The sequence below is a fragment of the Rousettus aegyptiacus genome, unplaced genomic scaffold (assembly GCF_014176215.1).
Source record: "Rousettus aegyptiacus isolate mRouAeg1 unplaced genomic scaffold, mRouAeg1.p scaffold_m13_p_9, whole genome shotgun sequence".
Taxonomy (NCBI): domain Eukaryota; kingdom Metazoa; phylum Chordata; class Mammalia; order Chiroptera; family Pteropodidae; genus Rousettus; species Rousettus aegyptiacus.
The window spans coordinates 28,326,467-28,352,689 of NW_023416312.1; the positions used below are offsets into that span (position 1 = coordinate 28,326,467).

The window sequence follows — 26,223 nt, forward strand, 5'->3', positions numbered from 1 at the left end:
TAAAAATTCTAAAGAAAGAAAAATTCCAACTGATACTTAAAATTACAGTAAGTATGTCATGATTATATAGGGTTTATTACATAAAAATCAATGTCAAGAAAACTAATTTTTTAAAAAGAAACAAGCTAACTCGATCAACGGAATGAAAGAGATACAGCACAGATATACAAAATAAGATAACCATGGAAACAGAAGAAGTTAAAACTGTCATAGGAGACTACTTACTAGACCTCTATGCAAATGGATTTGAAAACTTGAAATGAACTGCTTTCCAGGGAAATACAGATTAGCAAAATCAACTTCATTAGAGTTGGCAAGGTTATAAAAAGCTGAATTCCATTAAAAAAAAATCGAGAATACTAAGTAATGCACTACAGAAAATACCATACCTAGATGAATTCATTCATTCATTCATTTATTTTTGATTAAAGGATTAAGCTTAATGGACATACTGTCTAGTTAAAGGAAGGGTCCTCTTGAAACAGAAAGGAACCTATGAATTAACTCGTTCTTAAAGTCTGTGGATTTAGGATGAGATGAATCATGGGAGTGATTTCATTTTTGCCACTTGGAATCAGATAATTCTTGGTTGTTAGATAGTGGTTTATTTTAAAATTTTTCATACTTTTGATACTCTTGTGATACATGTTCTGGTTTTTGGAGAGAGATTAAATTTAGGATTTTATTCTGGTGGTGGTTAAGAATAAACAAATGAAGTTGGGGGGTGCTTTCCTTAATTCTTAACATGTTAGGCATTCAGGATTCTGTGGTTGAGTTTTGCAGTAGAAGATTTGATAAACAAGCAGTTACAATTCATTTGCATCGTAGCGTGCTAGAAGCAGGTTCACAGGGCAGTGGACAGGGTCCTATATAGTGAAGGCTGTTGCAAAAATTAAATGAGATAATAAATGTAAAACACATAGCATAGTGCCTGACGTAAAATAGTCATTTAAGATATTAGCTGTTAGAGCCAGGCTTCTTTTTTCCTCCTCCTCCTGCTCCTCCTCCCCCATCCCTCATCCTCTCTTTCTTCTTCATCATCATCATCATCATTAAACTATTGTTCTAGAGGCCCTTCCATGCATTTCTTTGTGTCATACCTCTCTAGCAAAACCCCATTGTGGATCGATACTAAGATGTACTTTCTTTGCTGAACTCGATCCTTGCTGAAGAAAATCATATAGACACTACTATAAATTCATGATTTCCATCCTTAATCTGGAGATCAGCTCCTTCCACTGTCCTGGGCATCTATTCCAAATTCTTCAGCTTCCCTCAACTATACTACCCTTTATCCTCCTTCACTGTAGAGCTTAGCTTCCTACTTAACTGAGAAAATAGAGGCCATCTTGGGTGATGTCCGTCCCTCAGCTTTCTACCCACCTGGCTTAAATTCATGTAGATTAATATCCATTCTCAGCTTTTTTCCTCTGTTCAGTGTCTTCCTTTACCTCAGCCTATACTCATAATCATGTCTCTTCTGTCTTAACAACAACAAAAAAAACTTCCCTTTATCTAACAACTCTTCTAGATACTATCTAATCCTTCTCATCCCCTTTTTGACTAACTTTCTCAAGAATTATTTCCATTTGTTGACTCAGTTTTCTAAGTTCCCATTTGCTTATCTCATCACAATTGGTGTTAGACTTTCTTACATGAAACATTTCCACATTTCTTTTCTTCAAGCATGCTATTTCCTCAGACTAATACTGTCCGATTTATATTTTCAGGCCACTTTGACCATTCCTTCCGTCTGTCTGTCTGTCTCGCTCGCTACTGTAGCACTTTATGTTTATGTATTTTTTAACACTCATTTTAATTTATTATGGTGATATTAACAAAATCCTATCGATTTGAAATGTACAGTTCATATATATGAGCAGTAAGTCATATATATATGGCATTCTGTGTTCAATGCTCATAGTTAACATTTCTTTGTGTCACAACACATTTCATTCCTTTTACCCTTATCTACCTCTTCCCTCACCTCCTTCTCTCTGTTAAACCACTAATCCACTGTCCATGTTCATGAGTCTTTGTCATGCTTGTTTATTGCTTTTAGATTTATATCCTATGTATGAATTACTCATGAGGTTTTCAAATTATTCTGTCTGGCTTATTTGCTTAGCATGATGATCTCAAGGTCCATGCATATTGTCCCATGTATTTCGTATCTCAATATAGCTGAGTAAAATTCTATTGTATATATGTACTACATCTTAAATCCAATCATCTATTGAAGGGCACTTCGGTTGCTTCCATGTATTGGCCACCGAGAACAATTCTACTGTGAAAATGGGTGTGCAAATATCTTTTTGGATTTATGTCTTCAAGTCCTTGGGGTAAATACCTAGTAGAGAATAGATGTATTTCTAGATCATATGGTAGATCAATTCTTAGTTTTTTGAGGAACCCCCATACTGTTTTCCGTAGTGGCTATACCAATTTGCAGTCCCATCAGCAGTGTAGGAGGGTTCCTTTTTCTCCACATCCTCTCCTCTGTTTTCACTTGTCCTGTTGATTATAGCTATTCTAACAGATGCGACTTGGTATCACATTGTGATTTTGACTTGTATTTCCCTTATAGCTAGCAATGATGAGCATCGTTTCATATATTTGTTGGCCATATGTATGTCCTCTAGGGAGAAGTGTCTGTTCTGGTCCTCTGCCCACTTTTTGATTGGGTCATTTGGTTTTTTGTTATTGAGTTGTATGAGTTCTTTGTATATTTTGGATATTAGGCCCTTATCAGAGGCATTACTTACAGATACATTTTCCCATTTGGATAGTTGTCTCTATACCTTGTTGACGGTTTCTTTTGCTGAGCAGAAGCTTTTTAGTTTGATGTAGTCCCATTCAATTATTTTAGCTTTTATTTCCCTTGCCTTTGAGGTCAAATTCATAAAATCCTCTTTAAGTCCAAGGTCCTTGAGTTTAGTTCCTATAGTCTCTTCTATGCATTCTATCGTTTCAGGTCTATTATTCAGGTCCTTAATCCATTTTGAGTTAACTTTGGTGTGTGGTCATACACAAAAGTCTAGTTTCATTCTTTTGCAGGTGGCTTTCCAGTTCCAGCAGCATCATTTATTGAAGAGACTTTCCTTTCTCCACTGTATGTTTTTGGCTTTTTTTGTCAAAAATTATTTGCCCATATAAATATGAATTAACTTCTAGACTCTTGATTCTGTTCCACTGGTTCATGTGTTGTTTTGCTGCTAATACCATGCCATTTTGATTAATGTCACTTTGTAGTATAATTTGAAATCGGGCAAAATGATATCTCCTGCCTCGTTCTTTTTTCTCAGGGCGGCTTTGGCAATTCGGGATCTTTTGTGCTTCCATACAAATATGATGACTTTTTGTTCTATCTTTAAAAAATGCTGATGAAATTTTGATGGGGATTGCATTAAATCTATATAATGCTCTAGGTAATATGATCATTTTAACTATGTTAATTCTTCCAACCCAAGAACACGGAATATCTTTCCATTTCTTTATATCTTTTTCAATTTCTTTTAGTAGGGTCTTGTAGTTTTCATTATATGGGTCCTTCATATGTTTCATTAAATTTATTCCTAGGTATTTTATCTTTTTTGTTACAATTGCAAAAAGAATTATTTTTTCAACTTCTTTTTCTGACACTTCATTGTTAGAGTATAGGAACGTAATGGATTGTTGAACGTTGATTTTGTATCTAGAAACTTTACTGTATTTGCATATTGTTTCTGCTAGTATTCTTGTGGAGTCTTTAGGGTTTTCTATATAGAGAATCATGTCATCTGCAAATAGTAACAGTTTGACTTCTTCATTTCCTATTTGGATGCCTTTTATACCTTTCTCTCGCCTGATAGTATCACTAGGACCTCCAATGTTAAGTGTTTTGATTATAAATGTCTGCTGTATCTTGTTGAAGACTTTTTCTGCATCTATTGATATGATCATATGATTCTTATTTTTAATTTATTTATGTGTTGTATCACATTAATGAATTTGCATATGTTGAACCATCCCTGTGTCCTTGGGATAAAGCCCACTTGATCGTGGTGTTTAATCCCTTTAGTATGTTACTGTATTTGGTTCACTAGTATCCTATTTAGGAGTTTTGCATCTGTGTTCATGAGAGATATTGGTCTGTAGTTTTCTTTTTTGTGTGTTATCTTTACCAGGTTTTGGTATCAGGGTAATATTGGCCTCATAAAATGAGTTGGGAAGTATTGCCTCTTCTTCATTTTTTTGGAAGAGTTTGAGGAGAATAGGTATTAAATCTTCTTTGAATGTTTGATAGGATTCACTGGTGGAGCCCTCTGATCCTGGACTTTTACTTTTTGTTAGGTTTTTGATGACTGTTTCAGTTTCCATACTGCTATCAGTCTGTTTAGATTTTTCAGTTCTTCTTGATTCAGTCTAGTAAGATTGTATTTTTCTAAATGCTACTCCATTTCTTCTAGGTTATTTAATTTGGAGTTACATACTTTTTCATAGCATTCTTGTATGATCCTTTGTATTTCTGCAGTGTGAGTCATAATTTCCCCTCTTTCATTTCTGATTTTGTTTATTTGTGTCCTGTCTTTTTTTTTCTTTTTTTGAGTCTAGCCAGGGTTTTGTCAATTTTATTGACCTTTTCAAAGAACCAGCTCTTTGTGCATTTCTTTTTTTTTCTTTTCTTTTTTTGTTTGTTTTCAGTTTCATTTATTTCTGCTCTAATTGTGATTATTTCTTTCCTTTGCTGACTTTAGGTTTCATTTTTTCTTTTTCTTTTCTAGGTTTTGAAGATGAAGCTTTAGGTTGTTGTTTTGGGCTTGTTCTTGTTTTTAGTGAGAGGCATGTAATGACATAACTTTCCCACTATTACTGCTTTTGCCGTGTCCTAAAAGATTTGATATGTTGTACTATCATTATCATTCATTTCTTTGTATCTTTTGATCTGTTTTTATTTCCTCTCTGACCCAGTTATTCTTGAGTAGCATGTTGTTTAATTTCCATGTATTCGTGGGTTTTCCCGCTTTCTTTTTACAGTTGATTTCCAATTTCAAAGCATTATGATCAGAGAATATGGTTGGTATGAATTCAACCCTCATATTTGTTGTGGTTATCTCTGTGTTCCAGTATATGGTCAATCCTTGAAAATGTTCTGTGTGCACTAGGGAAGAATGTATGAACAGCTGTTTTGGGATGGAAGGCTCTGTAAATGTCATTTATGTCCAGTTGATTTAAAGTGTCATTTAAGGATTTTATTTCCATATTGATTTTCTGTTTGGATGATCTGCCAATATCCAACATTGGGTATTTGGGCCCCCTGCTATGACAGTGTTTTGGTCTGTTTCTTCCTTTAGTTATGTTAATTATTGCTTTATATATTTCGGGGCTCCCTGACTGGGAGCATAGATATTAATAAGGTAAGTCTTCTTGGTGTGCGATTCCCTTTATCATTATGAAATGTCTGTAGTATCTTTCTTTACCTTTTTTACTTTGAAGTCTATTTCGTCCAATATTAGTACCGCCATTCCCACTTTTCTCTGAATGTCATTTGCTTAAAATATCATTTTACCTTTGGAACCAAGATATGTCTCTTGGAGGCAGCATTTTTATTGGTGAGTTCAGTCCATTTATATTTTGAGTGATCATTTTAATATGAAGATTTCCTTATACCCATTTTATGTTTTGCTTTCTGGTAGCTCTGTTTTTCCGTTGCTTCCTTGTCCTTGTGTTTCTGGGTTTTTATTTGTTTATTTGTTATTTGTTGTTGTTATTGTTGGTTTTTATGGATTTTCTCTCTGGTCCTTCTTGTTTCATGTTATGTACCTTAGTTCTGAATCTTTGGCGTGTTGTTACCATGTTGTTACCATTACAAATATGTAGATTGTGTGTGTGTGTGTGTGTGTGTGTGTGTGTGTGTGTGTGTGTAGAGAGAGAGAGAGAATCACTTTTTCTTCTGTGCATGCCTTATTTCCATTCCCCGTTGCGAATTTAGATTTCGAATCTTCCCCTTTTCACTCATTTTTCTCTCACTTTGTCCCTATGTATGTTGACCGTTCATTACGATCTTGCTATAGCAAATTTTTTATTGTTTAAGCTTATAATACCCTGTTCTCTCCTCTCCTATCTGCTGGTTATTGGTCTTATTCCCAGTTACATACGTTTTTTTGTCATTTTAGGTGAGCTGACCCCTTTTAAGTATTTCCTGTAATTGAGGCCTTGTAGTGGAGAATTCCCTCAATTTTGTATGTCTGGAAAGGTCTTAATTTCTCCTTCATATCTAAAGGAGAGCTTTCCTGGATACATTATTCTTGGCTGGTAGTTCCTTTCATTTATTAGTTTACATTTTTTATTCCACTCCTTTCTGGCTTGTAAGGTTTGTCTTGAGAAATCCGACAATAATCCAATGGGTTTTTCTTTATAGGTTACCGTCTTTTCCCTGACTTCCCTGAGAATTTTTTCTTTGTCATTGAGTTTTGTAATTTTAATACAATGTGTCTTGGTGAAGGCCTTTTTGGGTTGAGATAATTGGGTGTTCCTTTTGACGTCTTGAATTCCAAGGTCCTGTTCATTGCTTATATTTGGGAAATTCTCACATATTTGTCTGAAAATGCTCTCTAATCCCTGCTCCTTTTCCTCACTTTTGATAATGCTCATTATCCTTTCCTGATGGTATCAGCTAGTTCTTGTATTTCTCTTACATTCTTTTTCATTCTTTAGTTTCTCTTTTTGTTCTGATTTCTTTCTAGATTTGTCTTCGATATCACTGATCCTTTCCTCCATTTGGTTGACTCCATTTCCCAAGCTTTTTATTTTATTCTTCATCTCTTTAAGTGAGTTCTTCATATCCATCAGTTTTATGTATTTAATTTTATTTCATTTAGAGTTTCAATCTCTTTGCTAAAGAACTGATTCTGCTCATCCAGTTTTTTTTTTTTTTTTTCCATTCCTGCATTCCTGAAATTCTTGATATGAATTGTTTTGGATCTCTTTGAATTTTTTAGAAGTACCATCCTGAATTCTCTGTCCTTTAAGTCAGTTATTGCCATGTTTTTAAGCTTTTCTTCTGGGGATTTTTTCCTCTTTCTGAGCTGCCTTGTCACCTTGGTTGTTTAATGGACTTATTGCTCCACCTGGACATTAATAGAAGTGTATTCTGCTTTCCCTTCCACTCCACCCCACCCTAGAAAGAAGATTTGTTATATAAAGGTGTCTCTTTAGCCTGTTGCAAAGAAGACGTTTTTATTTTAGTTTTATGTAGATGGAGTCTAAGCTTCTTGTATCCCTTCTTTATATTAGGCCTTAATAATGCCTTTTTTTCTTTCTTATAGATGTTTAATCTCGCTTGCTACCCTCAGTCTCAGTCCCTGTCAGTGTTAGAGACTGTTTCGGTAGCATTTCCTCATATTCTCCTGGGGCTCTGCGGTGTTTAGTGTCAGAGGGTATGGGGCAAGGGTCCGTATGGGTTGGGAAATGGAGGCTGTGGCTCATTCTTATGTTTCATAACTGTTACTGATAAAAATGAACAGTTGCTTATCTGCCATCCCCATTTCCCCCTGTCCTTACTTCTCTGGTTTCTGCCCTGATACCTGGGCACTGCCCCCTGCCTTGTAGAACTCACAGCTCTCCTAGACAGGGCTATTCAGGGAATCTGCTGCACCTTCTCTCCTCCCCTCCTCATGTTGGGAGCTGTGGCTGCTAGAGGCCGCTTCATTTTTTCTCCCAGTCCACCACCCTACACCCGGGATTCTGACCTGTGGTAGCTCTTAAGTACAGATCTCACACTCAAACATGATGGTGTGACGTTTGGGTGTTTTTTGTTGAGTTTTAGATGTTCAGCTTATTGTTTCATGGGGAGAGATCTAGGGACGTCTCTCACTCTGCCATGTTACTCAATTACTGTCTTACTTAACGGAAAAGACTAGGGACATTTTCAGAAAAATCAGGAGCAATGCAAAGATGTTGACTGTCTCCATTGCCCCTTGTTATTGTACTATTGTACTATCAGTGTTATCTTGTACAGTTAGACAAGAAAAATCAATTAGAGACACAACCTAACATTCATTAATTAATAGCCTATAACAACAATAAAGAGCATAGTAGTAGAAAATTTATTTTTTAATATCACCAAAGTAATTAAGTATCTCACAATAAACTAAAAAGATACTATGATTCAACAACATAAGGATGTTGTTTTTCCCTAAGTTAATTAGTAAATGCAACACAACATCAATAAAAAATGCTAACAATCTTTTCAAAGGAGTTAGATAAGTTCATATGGGAAAACATGCTAGACTAGCCAGGATAATACTGCTGGCAAGTTGTATGGCTTATACTAATTCTACTAGATATTGAAATATACAGTAATGCCCATATAATTAAAAGTATGGTACTGGCAGGTGAATAAGTTAAATGGTCTAATAGAGTATCATGGAATTGCCAGTAGTATCTAGGAGTAGATCTAAATACATAGAGAAATTGAGTATATGATAAAAGTAATAATCTTATATTCCTGGGGCTGTGGTGGATTTATTCATAAATGGTTCTGGGACAACTAGATGGCATTTAGAAAAAGATAAAATTAGACCCATAACTAAAACCATTTGCAAGAATAAACTATAAATGAATTAGAGTCAAAATGTAAAAATTAATATTTTACAATTACTAGAAGAAAACATGAATTCCTCTTCAGTGTTGATGTAGGGAAAGGCTTTCTAACAATGGCTCAAAATTCAGAGGCAATAAAAAAGAATGACCAGTCAGTTCAAATAATATAAAAGTAATTTCTAAATTCAGAGGACACCTATGAACCTGGGAGAAAATATTTGCATCACATACCACAAAGAACTAATATCACTAATTTGTAACAAACTTAACATTTGAGGGACAAAGATACAAAAACCCAATAGGAAAAACAGCATGAACCAGACACTTGACAAAAAAGATATAACATCGGCCCTTATCCAAGTGGAAAAGTATTCAAACTCTGATTTAGTAAAAGGCAAATTAAAACAACACTGAATATAACACTGAAAATTATAAGTCACTATGGAGGAGAAACAGTTACTCTCATGCACTGTGATAATGCATACTGGTACAATGAATCTGGGCCAGAATTTGGCAGTAATGTAACGAAACTATTTGCACTTTACCATTTGACTCAACAATCCCACATCTAGGAATATACCTGAAAAAATGTGAAAATATATAGGGACAAGAATATCTATTGAGACATTATTTGTAATCGCAAAATATTGGAAATAATCTAAATGTTATATATAGGAGAATGATTATAAAAACTCTGGGGAACATTTGGTGATGGAGTGCCATGTAGCTGTAGAAAAGAATGAGAAAGGCTGTGTGTGTGTGCGTGCATGTACGCGTACATGTGCACACATACACAGACATAAATATGTTTCCTATCTTTGTTTGTTGGGAGGGCCTAGAATCAGTGACTCACCTCAGTAGCAGTGAACACCACCCAGACCTTCGTTTATAAATACCATTTTTTCAAACAAAAGGAACCAGAGATTCTTGGGAATAAGTGGGAAAGTCCATGGCTTAGACAGGGATACTACAGGATGAGCTCTGGAATAGTTTATGGTGCCAAAAAGTAAGGAAGTACTCAACAAAAGATGGGGGCATGTGGAAAGGATACAGGAGCCATCTTGAGATGGGATTTCCAGTCACCAAATGTGACACAAGTTTAGAAGCAAAGGATTATAATGAAATATAAGGTATAGAATAAAATGTATTAGTGTATACAGATACAAATGAATAATTGAATAAATAAATGGGGGAAATGGGGATACGTAGAATTTCAATTAATGTATTAGGAATATGACAAATATCTCTCCACGATGTACTTAATTTCAAGGAAACATTTTTCAAAATAACAAGCGAGTACTTTTTATAATTGCCTCTAAATCAAAGACTGAAGATCTATCCGAGATTGGAGGAAAGTAAGGTGACAGGCTACCTGGACACAGTGTTGGATCGTCAGTTAGATCTTAGCCCAGAAAAAGCACATTAGTGAGAAAAATGGTGAAACAGGAATAAATTATGTAGATTAGTTAATAGCATTTTATCGGTGTTAATGCTGTCAGTCTTCTCTTCATGTATTTTGAAGCCCTGTTATTGTTATGCCATCCTGATATGTTAGTCTTTTATAATTGTTATATATTTCTCTTTTTCTCTGGTAATACTCTTTGCCTTGAAGCCTACTTAATCTTATATGAATCTAGTCATTTCAGCTTTCTAAGGCTTATCCTTTGCGTTGTATCTTTCTCCATCTTTACTTCAACCTCCTCCTATCTTTATATTTAAAGTGCATCTCTTACAAATACTCTACTTTTGGCTCTCACTTCTGTAAATTTATTCTGGCAGTCAATTTTATGTTGTTTGTTTCAAATGTCTAGTTCATTTATAATTAACATGAGTTCTGATATGGTTGCATGAAGTTGGCTATCATTCTTGTAGCCTGTGTATTTCTTCATTTTTCTCTGGCTGCTTTCAAGGTTCTTTTCTTTACATTTGGTTTTTTAAAATTTGATTCTTATGTGCCCAGGGATTGGTTTTTCCTTTTCATTTATGCTTCTTATTTTCATTTATTTATTTATTTTTTTGGGATTCGATGCTATTCATCACTTCTGGAAAGTTCTCAGCCATTATATTGTCTGTATTTATTTTGCCACATTCTTTCTCTCATCTTGGACTACAATTACACGTATGGTAGAATATCTGTTATTGTCTCGTACGTCTTAGATGGCTTTTTAAAAATACTTTCGTCTGTTTTTTGCTTTAGTTTGGATACATTTTTTAAAACTTGTTTCCAAATTCTTTGATTTATTTTAAATCTCTAGTCTCCTATTTAGTCTATTTAGTAATTTTTAAAAAAATTTTCAGATTGGTATTTTTTCAGTTCTTGAATTTCCTTTTGTTTCTCTTTCAATGCTCTAATTTCCTGTCTATTCATTATGAATTTTTTTTTCTTCTCTGTGAACATGGTTAAAATAGCTGCTTTAAAATTATTTGCATATTTCAACATCTGAGTCATTTCACCATTGATTTTCATTAATATCCTTTTCCTTTGGACATGGGTAAAATTTTCTGATTCTTTATAACTGGTAATTTTTTCTTGGATACCATGAATAATACATGGAGAGTGACTTTGTAATATTTTTTTGAAGATTGATATTTTTGTTTTATTAGCCAATTAACTTTGTTTGCTCAAGTAGCACTTTAAACTTTGTCACCCCTGTGGTAGGAAGCAGCAGCATTTTCTCTTTAGTTCTTTAGGCTGCCCGGCATCTGTTATGTTTATGTATCGTTCATTGGTCAACTAGAGATTTGGGTCGAGTTTAACTGTAGAATTTGGTGTTCACTCTGTCTGACTCTCTCCTTCCTGGAATTTCTCCCCTTGCGTCCAGCTCTTGTGATTCAAACTCTGTCCTCTGATTCTTCAAGCTGGTAACATGGCTGATTTCTATTTGAGTTCTAACCAGCCAGGCACTGATTGGGGCCTGCCTTCAGGTGAGAATCCTAGGAAAAGGGGATTATCTAGTGCCATTCCTTTCCTCTGAGTGTTAACTTCTCTGGTTTAGTCTGATTTTGGTTTCCAGTGTTTTCTGATTGTTGACTTTTTAGTATTTTAATCAAATATTAAAGCTGTCTGTGGAATGGTACTCCAACATTAACAGAGGCAGGACTTTACTAAACATCTGTAAAGATACACTCATGTTGCTTTTTATATATAATTTATAATTGTTACTTAAATGTTCTATTGTAAGCATCTGTCATATTTTGTTTCCACTCACCTACTGTGACATAGACCTAGGGTGTCCAACTCCCTGATACTAAAAATAGTACTATTTAGATCATTACTTATTGGAATGTTTCTTTGACATATATATCCCAAGAGTGAGATTGTTAGATTGTAGCATATTTGCAGGTATAATTTCATGTGTAAACCTTCTTCCAGTAGGGCACAAGAGGTTTATTTATTTATTTTATTTAAACTTACATTCCCACAGTACTTGAAATCACCTAACTTTCTTATGGCAATCTGATGGCCAGAAGGTGGTAACTCATTTCAACATGCATTTTCTAGTTTCTAGAGATACATACTTCTTCACATATTTTTCACCTTTTATTCATTAATTTTTATATCCATTGCCTATTTTTCTGCTTATGTGTTTCAAGTCAGATCTTTACTCTTCCTTGTGATTTGTGCTGTTTTGGCCATGTTGAATAAGTTCTTTCCCATCTCAAGGAATTACTCTCCTACATTTTCTTTTCTTAGCTTTATACTTTTACCTTTATTTTTTTACAATAATTTTTTTTTATTTATTTTTCAGTTATAGTTGGCATTTATAATTAGTTTAAGGTGTACATCATGGTGATTTATACAACATTTATATAACTAATGAAGTGATCACCCTGATAAATCTAGTATCCATCTGATACCATACATGGTTATTACAATATTATTGACTATATTCCCTATGCTATACTTTACATCCTCATGACTATTTTGTAATTGCCAATTTGTACTTAATAATTCCTTCCCCCTTTTCACCCCCCAATCCTCTCCCATTCGGCAGCCATCAAAATGTTCTCCGTACCTCTAAGTTTGTTTTTACTTTGTTTATTTTGTTCTTTAGATTCCCCATGTAAGTGAACTCATATGGCATTTGTCTTTCTCTGATTTACTCCACTCAGCACAGTACCCTCTAGATCGATCCATGTTATTGCAGATGTAAAGATTTTATTATTTATTACTTTATTTACTTAATGACTGAGTCATATTCCATTGTGTATATGTACCACCTCTTCTTATCCATTCATCCATTGGTGGACATGCATGCTGCCTCCATATCTTGGCTTTTGTAAATAGCACTGCATCGAACATAGGATTCACATGACCCTTTGAAGTAGTGTTTTGGGTTTCTTCAAATAAATACTTAGACGTGAGATAACTGGATCCTTCTTTGTCTCTTGTTTTCGCCTTTGTTTTAAAGTCTATTTTGTCTGGTATAAGTATTGCTACCCAAGCTTTTTTGTTTGTTTCCATTTTCATGAAATACCTTTTTCCATCCCTTCATTTAAAGTGATTATTGATAAGATACTTAGTTATTGCCATTTTATTATTTATATTTTTGATCCCTCCCCCTTCACTTTCACCTCCACATCCTCCTTCTCTGTCCCTCTAACATTTCCTGTAACACTGGCTTGGTGGTCTTGAACTCCTTTAGCTTTTTCTTGTCTGGGAGTCACTTTATCTGTCTTTCAATTCTAAATTATAGCTTTACTGGGTAGAGTAATCTTGGTTGTAGGTCTTTCCTTTTCATCACTTTGAATATTTCATGCCAATCTCTTCTGGCCTGCAAAGTTTCTGTTAAGAAATCAGCCTATAATCTCATGAGTGCTCCCTTGTAGGTAACTAACTGCTTTTCTCTTGCTGCTTTTGAGATTCTCTCTTTGGCTTTAACCTTTGGCATGTTAATTATGACGTGTCTTGGTGTGGGCCTCTTGGAGTTAATCTTGTTTTGGTCGCTTTCCCTTTCCTGGGCCTATATGTCTATTTTCTTCACCAGGTTAGGGTAGTTTTCAGGCATTATTTCTTCAAATAGCTTCTTCGCTTTTTGCTCTCTCTCTTCTCCTTCTCGTACTCCTATGATGTGAATATTGGTACATTTGATATTTTCCCAGAGGCTCCTTAAACTATCTTCATTTTTGGACTTTTTTCTTTTAACTATTTGGTTGGGTGTTTTCTGCTACCTTATCTTCCAAATTGTTAATTTGATCCTCTGCTTCATCTAATGTACTCTTGATTCCCTCTAATATATTCATTTCAGTTATTGAATTCTTCACTTCTGATTGGTTCCTTTTTGTGATTTCTATATATTTCCTATTTCTTAAAGTTCTGAGATCATTTAGCATCTTTATAACCAATGTTTTGAATTCTACATCTGTTAGATTGTTTATTTCCATTTTATTTGAGTTCTTTTTCTGGAGCTTTGTTTTGTTCTTTCATTTGGGATATTTCTTTGTCTCCCCATTTTGTCTGCCTCCCTGTACCTGTTACTATGTATTAGGTATGGCTGCTATGTCTCTCAGCCTTAATAGAGTAGCCATATGTAGTAGGTGTCCTGTGGGATCCAGAGATGCATTCTCCCTGGTCACCTGAGCCGGGTGTTCCAAGTGTCTCCTTTGTATGGGCTGTGTATGCTTGCCTGTTGTAGTTGAACCTTGGTTGCTGTTTACTTGCCAATGGGATCGATTGACCCAGGCTGATTGGTTGTGAGGATTGGCTAGTGACTATAGTTAAGGAGCTATTGTACCGGGGCTGACCTTATGGAACAAGGTGATTTAGCAGGGCTTTGGTGGCTCCTGAGTTTTCTCTTTGGATATGTCTTCCTCTGATGCAGACCTGGCTGGTGCTCCAATTCTTTTTGAAGATGGCTACTGCCAGCACCAATGCCTCCCTGCTGCAGGCCAAGTTCAGCTGTAATCTGTGCCTTACCTGGGCCACCTGGTAAGAGTCACCAAGCAATCCACAAATGGCTGCCACCAGTGCTGGGTTTAAGTGCCTCGAGAGGCCAAGCCTCGACTGAGGCTGGCTGCCACTAGTTCTAGGTTTGGGGCTGCTCAGCAAGAGGAATGGAGCACGCCGAGGCCAGATGCAGCTTGTTTGGGGTTTGTGAACCTTGAGAGAGAGACTTTAGGAAAGTTCGCAGCATGAGGCACCACAGGCCTTTTGGCAAACAGGAGAAAGTTGGGAAATTTCAAATACTGTGGGGATGTGAATTGAAAAACAAAACAAAACAAACCTCTCATGCCCTACTGGAAGAGGGTTAATCATGAAATTGTACCTGCAAATATGCTACAATCTAACAGTCTCACTCAGAGCAAGTGGGTCTGTCAGCAAGTAAGTCTGCTTGCAGGCTTCTTAAGAGAAACATGTGCTACTTCAGCTGACCTCTGTCTCACTCAGCCAGTCTCTCCTGGTTTTCACAGTGAGAAGTTGTGGGGACTTCTGTTTCTGGCACTGGAACCCTGGGCTGGGGATCCCTATGTTGGGCTGGAACCCCTTGCTTCCCTGGGGGAGCCTCTGCAGCCGAGATATCTCCTGATTTTTAACTGAGATATCTCTTGATTTTTAAATGTCACACGTGGGCATGGGACCAACCTGTTTCATGTATCAGTCCCTTGTACCATTCTGGAGGTGACCTCTTCTGTACATATGTCCCAGTTATAGGATTTCTGTTCAGCTAGACTTCAGACAACTCCAAATGATGGTTATTCTGTGGTTTTGTTGTAATTTTGATGTACTTGTGAGAGGAGGCAAACCTCGCATTAACCTACTGTGCCATTTTTACCAGAACTCTTACCTTTCATATTTAGGTCTTTAATGCAGTTGCCAGTTATTTATATATGGTATAGGTTAGAAATTCAACTTCATGTTTTTCAGTATTCAGCCACACTTTTGGAAGTATGTTTTAGCATTTATTGAGGTACTTCCATAAAGTGGTCTTCCTAAAATATAAATCCAATCATATTGCTTTAACCCATTTTGGTGGTACTCCATTCATTGTCTTAAGTTACAGTCTATAGTCTTTAACATGGTTTAAGAAGATCTTCGTGAAATTGTGTCTGATTGACTCTTTATTTTCTGCCCAGCTTGCTAGTACTCTAAACTTTACTTGTGTTCTTTCTTCCTTTAGGAAATATCATGTTATTGTACACGATTTAATAGATTTTGTTTGCTTTTCTATCCGTGTTCTTCACTAAACTGTACTCCTAGCAGTTCGTTATGTACTAGGTATTCAGTAAATATTTATAGGTTGTAGGAATTGAGTTGAATAACTCGGTCCCTATCCTTCAATAACTGTCTAATTGACTTTTTCACACCAGATTAATGTTTATGGAGAATTAATTTTGCTGATGAATGAACATTTATGTAATAACTACTGTTAATCTCAATGGACACTTCTTTCAAATCTTCTTCATGCTGACATACTGTATTCATAGAGCTCCTTAATTGTTTCTATAGCTTTTTACTTATTTGATTCTTAGAAGAACTCTAGATAGAAAAATCAGTCATTGCCTCTATCTTATGGATGTTGAATCATAGTTTAAGTGAGTTGCCTGAGGTTTACACAGCTAGTATTGTGTCTATGTATGTAATGTTTTTTGACAAAAATTTTGTTTGCTCAGGCAACTGTGTATTGTTGGTGACATGAATAAAACCATGTCAATCCATTGTTCTACTGAGTACATTTTAATGGTTTTTCTTTGTTGGCTTTTCCTTTTCCTTTTCCTTTTTTTTTTTTTTTAAGTTGTCTTAAGCTTTACAACTGTAGCAATAATGGGTTTCAGTCTTGTTAGTACTTTTGGGGAGAGAACTGGGTAAATGATTTCATTTAGAGATTTGCCTGTGGAACGTTAAATAGTACAAACATCATTAGATGTAACTCTATGGGAGATTTGGTGTCTTTAAAATCATATGTATTATAAATTTTTTCATAAGATTTTTTATATGCCAGTAACTGTATTTTTTAAACTTAGGTTTTTAATTGCTTATTGCACTTTAATTTTGTAAAGTGTTTTTAGCATGCCTTGTATTGTTAATAATAAGTTGCTTAGGAACTTGGTATTTCTAGGCAGATATGCACTTAGGAGGTAGAATACTTCTCTGGCTTCATCAGTGTTACTAAAAAAAGTTGGATTCATTTATGATCTTGAAAAGGTTGAGACACTTTTCTTTTTAACTGATCGAGATTTGGGGAATTCTTAAAAAGTCGTATTTTGGTGCTGCTTTGTTATAGTGAATGTTTTACTGGTTTTAGGTACTCTGAAGCATGGTCTAGTAACCACAATTGTCTAGTGTTATAGGAACATTCGGTAATGGAATTGGCACTTTTTCTTTCAGTTCATTTAAAAAAAAATGTTTAAGGTTTCAGTATTGTGTAAATGTTAATATATACGAGCTGCTTCTTTAATTTTATTTTTCTTTAAATCTTTTTCCTTATCTTTAGAGGAAGTATCATTCTGCAAAGGAAGCTTATGAACAACTTTTGCAGACAGAAAACCTTTCTACACAAGTAAAAGCAACTGTCTTACAACAGTTAGGTATGTAATAGTAACCTTTAGTGTATTATAAGTACTTTATGTTTTTTACATATCAGGGATGGCAGATACTTGGCTCATGTATCCTATTCCTTTTCCATCCTTTGCTCAGAGTTGATAGAATTAATCTAAACCCGGCCTATTTCCACCTCTTGCCAAGCATTGTCCGTCTCGCAATCCATCTCATTATAGTTCTTTAGTGCAGCTATTCTTTTTAAATTCTCAAAATTATTCTCTAGTACTTAACCCATGGGCAAGGGATATCGGATAATTCCTTTACGCCAGATATGCTTAGCACTCAGTGAAGTTAAATGATTTGTCTAAAGTCACTTTGTGGTTGGTGAGCTTGCTTTCATAGCTCTATCAATATTAAATAAAACATTTTATTTAAAAATTGTGGACTATCTAATACTGTTATTTCTGTACACATGCAATTCTGTTATAATGTTGAAGATAAAGGAATGTAGCCATTTGGATATTATGTGTCACTATCACCAAGAAGATAGTAATGGAGTCCTCTAACATTTAATTTTGTTGCTTAGTTATTATGTCAAGTTTCTTGTCTGTATTTGGTATTTGGGTTTATTGTTTTATTTTCAGCTTTTGTTTACTTGCTTTTGATTTAGGCAACTAATGTATTCTTAATTTTTAATCAGCATAATAATATGAATGTGACTGTTTAATCTTTAGATCATTTAAGGTTAGATTTCGTCACCTTCATGATATGATTATATATTGTGTAATTAATTATACAAAATCAACACATTACCTTCATATAAAACTTTTATTTTTAGTTTTGTTTTTAATTTAGTCTTCGGTTAGAATTTCACTTGAGTTATCCATACTTTTAAAAATTGTAGAAGTATTTAAGTATTTGTTTTTAATGATTTATATACAGTATTTGAATAATGTGAATTTATGTCTTTAAATGAAAACAAGTTTATTGGTACAATAAAAAAGTTTTTGTGTTGATTCTTAAGTAAAAAGAACAAGGTAATGCCTTTAGAATATATAGCTTACTCATTCAGCTAATATTTGAATATGAACTGTTTTTTTGTCCGTATTATTTATAATTAATTTTTTATGCATTTTAGCTGCTGTGAAGAAGACATCAATAGCAAAAATGCATACACCTTTTAAATTTAAGAAATGATTGAAATAGTTTTTGTTTTAATTATGTCTGAATCACTTGTCCTCTTTGGTATTGGCTTACCATGTTTCAGAGAGTATATGTAAACTTTTCATGGTTTCAAAAGGAAAAATACTTCCCCTAATTGAGTCTAATTTATGCCTGCACATCAACCCTTTCTACTTGCTTGTCCCTGCTGGGTAAACAGCTCCTTTTAGAGCCTGATGCTCTAGATTCTGTTCTCAATTGTCGCAGGAGAGATAACAGAGAGGAACAAATGAATAAACATGTGATTGACTTATATTTCCATAAAACATGGTAACTCAATCCCCTTAAAGTTGTCTTTTGGAGCACAGCGACTATAAAAAATGTTAGAAAGTAAGGGTTCTTATTTGTTATATATACTATAGTCTACACACAAAGAACAGAGTTGATTTTATGCACTCGAATTGACCCACAACCGAAATGGAATTCCCTGGCAAATTAAACCAAATTATTTCTGTGTGTCTTGAAGGCTTAGAATAGAATACACTATTCCATGATCCACACTTTCGATTGCTTATGTAACCATCTATCTATCCATCCATCTATAATAAAAATTGTATTTTTTAAGGCGTACAACATAGCGTTTTAATATACCAGTACATAGCAAAATGATTACTATAGTCAAGCTAACCAATATATTCATCTCTCATAGTTGCTGTTTGTTTTTGTGTGTGGTAGGAGTACCTTAAATCTACTAGCAAGTTTTCAGTACACATTACAGTATTATTAATTATAGTCATTCTGTTCTTCAGTAGCTCTCTAGATTTATTCATCCTGTATAACTGCAGCTTTGTAACCTTTGATCAACATCTCTTTCCCCCACCTCCCTTTTCCTGGTAACCACAGTTCTATTCCCTGTTCTTATGTATTTTAGATTCTATATATAAGTGTGATTGTACAGTATATTTATGAAACGTTTGTAATACCCATTTTGTATCCTTATTTGCATCACTTGAATATACTTTCTTTTAGCTTTTGGATTTTTTTGAACTATCAAATGCTTTATAGTTTTTATTTTATGTAAGTTGTGAATATATGTGGTCGGTGTCAATAACGTAGGATATGTGTGTCTTTTACTCTGAACTATCATTGATTATGTAGCCTATATTTATTTCTTGGAAATAAACATTGAGTTAATAGACTGTCTTGAAGAGTCTTAAAATGCACATAAATTTTTATGTGGAACAATGGATTAAATTTAACATCTTTATATTCTTTGTTTCATAATTTGGAGTTTTTTCAAATAACAGAATTAGGAACTATAGTTTGTGTTAAGTCACTACTTAAAATTGTCTTAATTTCTCTGGAGTAAAAGTTCTTCACAGCTTTGTACCTTTCTGTGAGAAACAAGCTTTCTTATGGCCAGAATTGGTAGTTTGGTGTGCATACCAAACTAAATGAATAAATTGACTAAAAAGAGTATTTTTACTTGTTTGTTTTCTGTTTGGTAGTCTCAAAAATGGAACAACAATTAAATCATTTAGGTAAATATTTCAAATCATTTAATATAGGTTGGATGCATCACACTGTAGATCTCCTGGGAGATAAAGCCACCAAGGAAAGCTATGCTATTCAGTATCTCCAAAAGTCCTTGGAAGCAGATCCTAATTCTGGCCAGTCCTGGTATTTTCTCGGAAGGTGAGACTTAACCTGACACTTAAGTTTTGCTTTTATTTATTTCAGCTAAATGATTTGAATTATAATCTAAAATGTTAGTTTACATTTATAATCTGTTCAGTGTATTTTCCCATTTAAAAATATTATAATAAAGATTTCTGGAAGTTAAAAAGTGAAAGAAATCTTAATGTAGTGGTTGGTGGTTTTCTCATAGCAAAATCTGGTCTACCAGAACATTTCTTATTTTGCTTATAAGATTTTCATTTGACTGGAATTATTGCTGGTTTTTAAAAAGTCTTATCAGATAGTAATTCTTCATTCAAATATTTAAATGCCTTTTCTTCTGATTTTTAATTTTTTCTTTATATGTCTATTTAACAGAAGAGAGAATTTTTCATTCTGCTTGGTGACTACCAATAGCCAATGGAAATCTTGCTATTTATAATTTTGATTAATGACATATACCTTAGAATGGACATACTTGAGTAATAGTAGGTCTAATCAAAGGTCTTGAAATCTTACAATGAGAAAATGGATACATTATGGGATTTTTTTGGAAAGCAGAAGTGTCATGTAATGAACATAGTGAAAATAGTTTCCTGCAAGTTCATAAACTTTCTCTGTACTTTGAATGTCTGAATTGTGCTCAGTGATTCTCTGAAGTAGATCTTATTTATGTATATCTGATAGATTATATTTTTGGATCATCATCAGATTGTATTTAGCTAAAACCAATTAGGAACTAAATACAATCTGAATCGGTTTTAGCTTTTATGTTATGGTGGAAAGGTCTATGCACTAGGAACTGAGTGACTTGGATTTAATTCTTGGCTAGTCTACCATTTGTGGAATCATGGATAGTACAGTTAAATCTTTTGAGGCTTTAATTTTTTTTTAACCTATTAAATAAAAGGACTGTATTAGATTGGTAGTTCTTAATTGGGGGGGGGTATTTTGCCCTATGTGGGATATTTCATTATTTTAGGAGATATTTTGGTCATCACAACTATGGGGAATGCTACTGGTATCTTGTGGCACAGCCCTTTATAATAAAAAGATTAACTGGCTCAAAATGTTAATAATGCTGAGGTTGATAAGCCCTGGATTAGATTATCTATCTGTTAAGCACCTTCCCACTCTATATAGGAGTTCTTTTGAAATTATCTATTTCTCTTTCATTTTAAGAATATATTTTGAGAATTTTAAATATATTTTAGGTATGATTTTAGGAATATTATACTTTGGGTGAGTTTGCCATACAATCACATTAAATTAGCATTTTTGTATGATTTCATTTTTCCTTTACATTTAGCAAAGTGTTATTTGTTCCCAGTCTTGTAAAGTTGTTTAATTTAAGTTGTTCATTAGAAAGCTTGAAAGTTCAAACTTTCCCTTTCTCTTTCACTAAAGATATTCAGGAGCAGAAACTGGATCATACCGTCTTTGTATCTTGCTTAGCAAACTGGCTATTCAGTAAATGAACTGATTAAACACCATTTGCGTTTGGAGCCAGCACAGTGGGAGGCTTCAAACAGTGACTGGAAAAGAGGTCTAAAACTCAGAAGTAGGGGTTGCCTAGTCATTCATTGCCGCTAGTGTCAACATTTGTATATGATATTTTCTTTTAATATAAATTAAAAGGAATGTGTACCAAAAAGTATTTTCCTTTTGATCTAAGGTAAAGACGAGCAGTGTAATATAATACAATCTTGTGGATGTCTTTTTAGTATGAGGTTTTTTTTTTTAATTCTAAGCATAAAAAATTACTATATAATGAAGCATATAAAATTACTATTTTAGTAATGTTGTCATTTTCTGCTCAGCAGTATTCCACTGGAGATTTTTTCCAGTTAATTGATTTTGTATTTTTAAACCATTGAGATGCTTTTTTTATTTGAATCTTTTTGGAGAAAATTTTCCAAATATATAATATACTTTATTGACTTTCAAACAATGGATAATTACCAGAATTTAACTTGTTTTGGGATTCAGATTATCATGTTAGATGTTCTTTATCTTTTATCTGTAATAATATAATTTGAGAACTGTTTTAGATTTCTTTTGATGTTTACTTTTTTTATCCTCCGTCACTACCTTTTAATGTGATGCTTCTAATGTGGTTTTTTTTGTGTGTGTGTATGAGAAAAGTTTTATAAACTGTATTTTAGAAGTTATTAAAGCTCTCAAGACATCAGTAAGCAAGAATGGGATTTGATGGCCCTAATATTTCTGAGTCTTTTTATTACTTACCTCTGCATTCAGGTCTATGTCGAAGATTGAATTTGGTCGCCATTTGGCATATGTATATCATAATGAAAGTGTATGTAATGTGGTAATGCTGTTATACTAGCACCAATCATTGACTGTGTTATCACAGAATTATAGAATGTTAGAGCTGGGAGCGACTAGGTAGGTCATCTAGTTCACCTTGTAAACCCTGTCATTTTACAGATGTAGAAAGTGAGTTCAGAGGAGTGAAATGTTTTGTCCAAGGTCACAGTCACACAGTTAACTAACCAGAGCAAGGACTAGATCCTAGGTTCACCCAGTGCTTTTTCAATTACACAAACCTGTTTCAGGGGAACCTAGTTAAGTTTTATTAGAGGAAAAGTAGTTGGGAGTTCAACTGTCATTTGTGTTTGGGCACATTGGTTTCCTACTTTCACTTGGTAGCACTGGAATGTGAAAACATTGATTTGGAGACTTACTGCTTATTCCTCCCAGTGGTTAGACAAATTTGTCTATAAATTCGAGATTTTGCTTTGATATAACAACAACAACAAACAACATGTTTTCTGCTCTCTTTTAAGCATTCCTTTTGTGGTGTCTGTCCATGTTTGTCATTGTTAATGATCTCTTCTTTATACTCACCTCATAAAACAGTTTGTAAACATTCTCTGACATTACCTTTTTTGTCTCCATCACTGACATTTCTTATATTGCCCTATCCACAAGATTAGTGATTCTTCAGGTTTATTTTTACCTCTCCCTTGTAGATGTCCTATGTTCTTATACCCTCTCTTCCACTTGGATGAATTCCAAATCTAGATTTCAACACTCAAAGGTATTAAACTCCAGGACCACATCTCCTATTCTTTATGTAACATTACCCATTTTAATGTCTTCACTTCATGTCAAATCAGCATATTTCAAACCTCATTCATCATTTTCTTCCCCAAACCGGTTCTTTCTCCTGTTATTTTTACCAGTGAAAAGTCACCATTGTTTCTTTCCATTTAATCATGGTTAAAATTAAGTTATAACCCTACTCGCCGCCACTCCTCCCCATGAATATCTAATCAATCTATCACAAAGTTTTTATTAGCCTTTGGTTTATTGTTTCTCCCATCTTTGTGTGTGTGTGTGTGTGTGTGTGCGCGCGCGCACACACACACACACACACACACACACACTACTTCCATTACTTTAACCCAGTCTGTTGTTAGCAGTTTAACATTCCTATAAAGTCCTTTCATCATGTCATTCTCCTTGTTAGAAGAACAAATATGAGGGTATTCTTGGGCTGGATTTAAAACTCTCTACTCTTTGTATCTGTGTTAACTTACATACATTTAGTTTTGCTCATACTGTCCAAGCAACATTTTGAAATGCCTTCTGTCATTTTCTCTGCCTGAATCAGGGGTTCTCAGACTTTTGGATTACATTGATCAGTAAAATTTCAATGAATAGTTATGAGGATAAAAACATGGTATTTGGGCAAGTGAAGATTTAAATTTTTTTTTTTTTTGCTGTTTATTTGGCCAATAATATTTCAAAATATGTCAATTATAGCACAGATATTAATTAGTTCAGTGGAAAACTTATGTATGTATATGTTATTTTTCCATTTTGTTTGCTTGGCCACATTGCCGTAAACTGGCTATATAATTGGGGATCACTGATCTGAACCATATAATATGCATACACACATATTCAAATCTCTTACTCTTACCTTTCCCTTTATTGCCTTTCCTAAATCCTGTAGTGTGTATTGTGGTATCTCCTACCTCACATTTCTCAGACCAGTTATTATCTGTGCTACCCACTTAATATGGCATTGTGACATTTATGATGTTTCTTCATTTCTTAACTAAATTGTAAGTTCCTTGAAGATGGACTGGGTTTTCTTTTTCTTTTCGTTTTTTTTTTTTTTTTTCTGTTTTCTGTGGTACCAAGCACTAGGAAGTTAATTTTTATATTTATAATTTCAGCTTCTCTTATGTGTATCCATTAGGTATACCTGCATTAAAAAAAAGTTAGGTCCTTGAAATTGTAATCATACCTTGCCACTCTTACTTACTACTATTCTTGATAGGTAGCTTAATATTAACTGTCTTATGTTTGTATTTTTTTACGAATCAAAGAAGTATTGCTCTCATTGTTATTTAGGAAAGGAGAATTGAAATCTGACTCAGCAAGTCTTACCAACATAGAAAGTTTTTCTTGATTTTTAACTTTATGTTCTTACCAAATAGAAAACCAGAAATCAAGTTACATGAGTGGTGGTGGTGGTGGGTGGGTGTGTGTTTAACTCTCAATATTATAAATACTGAAGTGATACGACCTTTAATTATTTTAATAGTGTTCATTAATGTAGCATGCTTTAGCACCTATAAGATAGACTATAGTTTATTGAAGGGTTAATTATAATGTACAATATAATTATATGTACACATTGACATAAATATTTTAGCTTTTTAAGTTATTTTCATTTGCTTTGACATATACTTCATCCTTTCAGCAAATTAATCAGTATTAATGGTAGTTTCTTGATTTTTTCCCTCCCCTCTCAGGTGCTATTCAAGTATTGGGAAAGTTCAGGATGCCTTTATATCTTACAGGCAGTCTATTGATAAATCAGAAGCAAGTGCAGATACATGGTGTTCAATAGGGTAAGACTTTGTATAAAAATAATGGCATTATAATTTACACACAAAGATAATTGCATCACATATAATGTACTTTGCAGTTTATATCATGTTATGAAGCTAAGCAGTTCTTTGTCGACTTGTTTTTTCTTAATTTCTCTTTCCAGTGTGCTATATCAGCAGCAAAATCAGCCTATGGATGCTTTACAGGCCTATATTTGTGCTGTACAATTGGACCATGGCCATGCTGCAGCCTGGATGGACCTAGGCACACTCTACGAATCCTGTAACCAGCCTCAGGATGCCATTAAATGCTACTTAAATGCAACCAGAAGCAAAAGTTGTAGTAATACCTCTGCACTTGCAGCACGCATTAAGTATTTACAGGTAAATTTTTTAAATAGCAGTTTTTTAAAGGCATGTTTCCCCATGACAGGCAGGAGGAGGGTGGTTGGAAAGTTTTCTAGTTGTGTTTTGACGTCTATAATTTGTTTCCATATTTTGAAAACATACCATAGCTTGTAATATTATTTTTTCATTTTAAGTAAGATATACAGTATTTTAAAAGATATGCTCTTTTGCGCATTTACTCTGTTGATGCATATAAATTTGCATAATTCTTTCTATGTACTGTCTACATTTTTAAGTTGTCATAGCATTTTAGAGGAAAGAACACAAACACTGTCTTTCACTCTTGCTTGGAGTTTCATGAGAAGACAGCTATGAGAACTCTTAAAAACAGAGCTCTGCTTTGTTTTAATTCTCACAAAGGTTTATATTCTGGTTACCCTCTTTATACTCAGTATATTTCTGAAACCCCAAATTATAATCTATTTTCTTTTAAAAACAATTAGTTATAGCATTTAGGAAGATTTAGTGGACTTGCTCTTACTCAAGTAGGCTTGTGTTAAATTTGCTTTTTACATAATTTTTCCTAGGCTCAGTTGTGTAACCTTCCACAAGGTAGTCTACAGAATAAAACTAAATTACTTCCTAGTATTGAGGAGGCATGGAGCCTACCAATCCCCGCAGAGCTTACCTCCAGGCAGGGTGCCATGAACACAGCACAGCAGGTGAGAAGTTGGGTTATGTTCTGCAGGTGCCCAGCTTTAAGGGTTCTTTTCAATCTGTAGTGGTCAAGTATATTTTATAAGCACAGGAGGCTTTTATTAATGAAAAGCCTTTTGATTTAATTGCAAAGGGAATCTAGATCAAAATAAAACTCCCTCTGATATGGGAAGAAATTTTGGGGTGCCATTTAGAACCTTTGTGCATTTTCATGATTTTGAAGATTTCTTAAAATAATGCTGCAGTGGTTTGTTTAATTTTTAAAGGAAGTTTTTTAAAGGAAGGTACACATTCCTCCATTGATGATTCATTTGATTTTGATTTTTAATAATTGCAATCAGCGATGTCCACATAGCTTTGAAAAGTATGTAGCTTTTAATGTTTTTAAAA

The 26,223-nt window shown here is 34.2% G+C and overlaps 1 protein-coding gene across 13 annotated transcripts in view; it reads left to right on the forward strand.

Moving 5' to 3' along the window:
* Positions 1–26,223, forward strand: part of KDM6A (lysine demethylase 6A) — a 193,514-nt gene that overhangs the window by 114,905 nt on the left and 52,386 nt on the right. For 10 of the 13 annotated variants that reach the window (XM_016166654.2, XM_016166661.2, XM_016166653.2 and 7 more), the window contains 5 exons: positions 17,016–17,109; positions 19,792–19,918; positions 24,691–24,789; positions 24,933–25,152; positions 25,704–25,838. In XM_016166654.2, coding sequence (XP_016022140.1) covers positions 17,016–17,109; positions 19,792–19,918; positions 24,691–24,789; positions 24,933–25,152; positions 25,704–25,838 — 675 coding nt within the window. The remainder of the gene's footprint in view (positions 1–17,015; positions 17,110–19,791; positions 19,919–24,690; positions 24,790–24,932; positions 25,153–25,703; positions 25,839–26,223) is intronic. The other 3 variants (XM_016166659.2, XM_016166658.2, XM_016166662.2) reach the window with 1 other exon arrangement.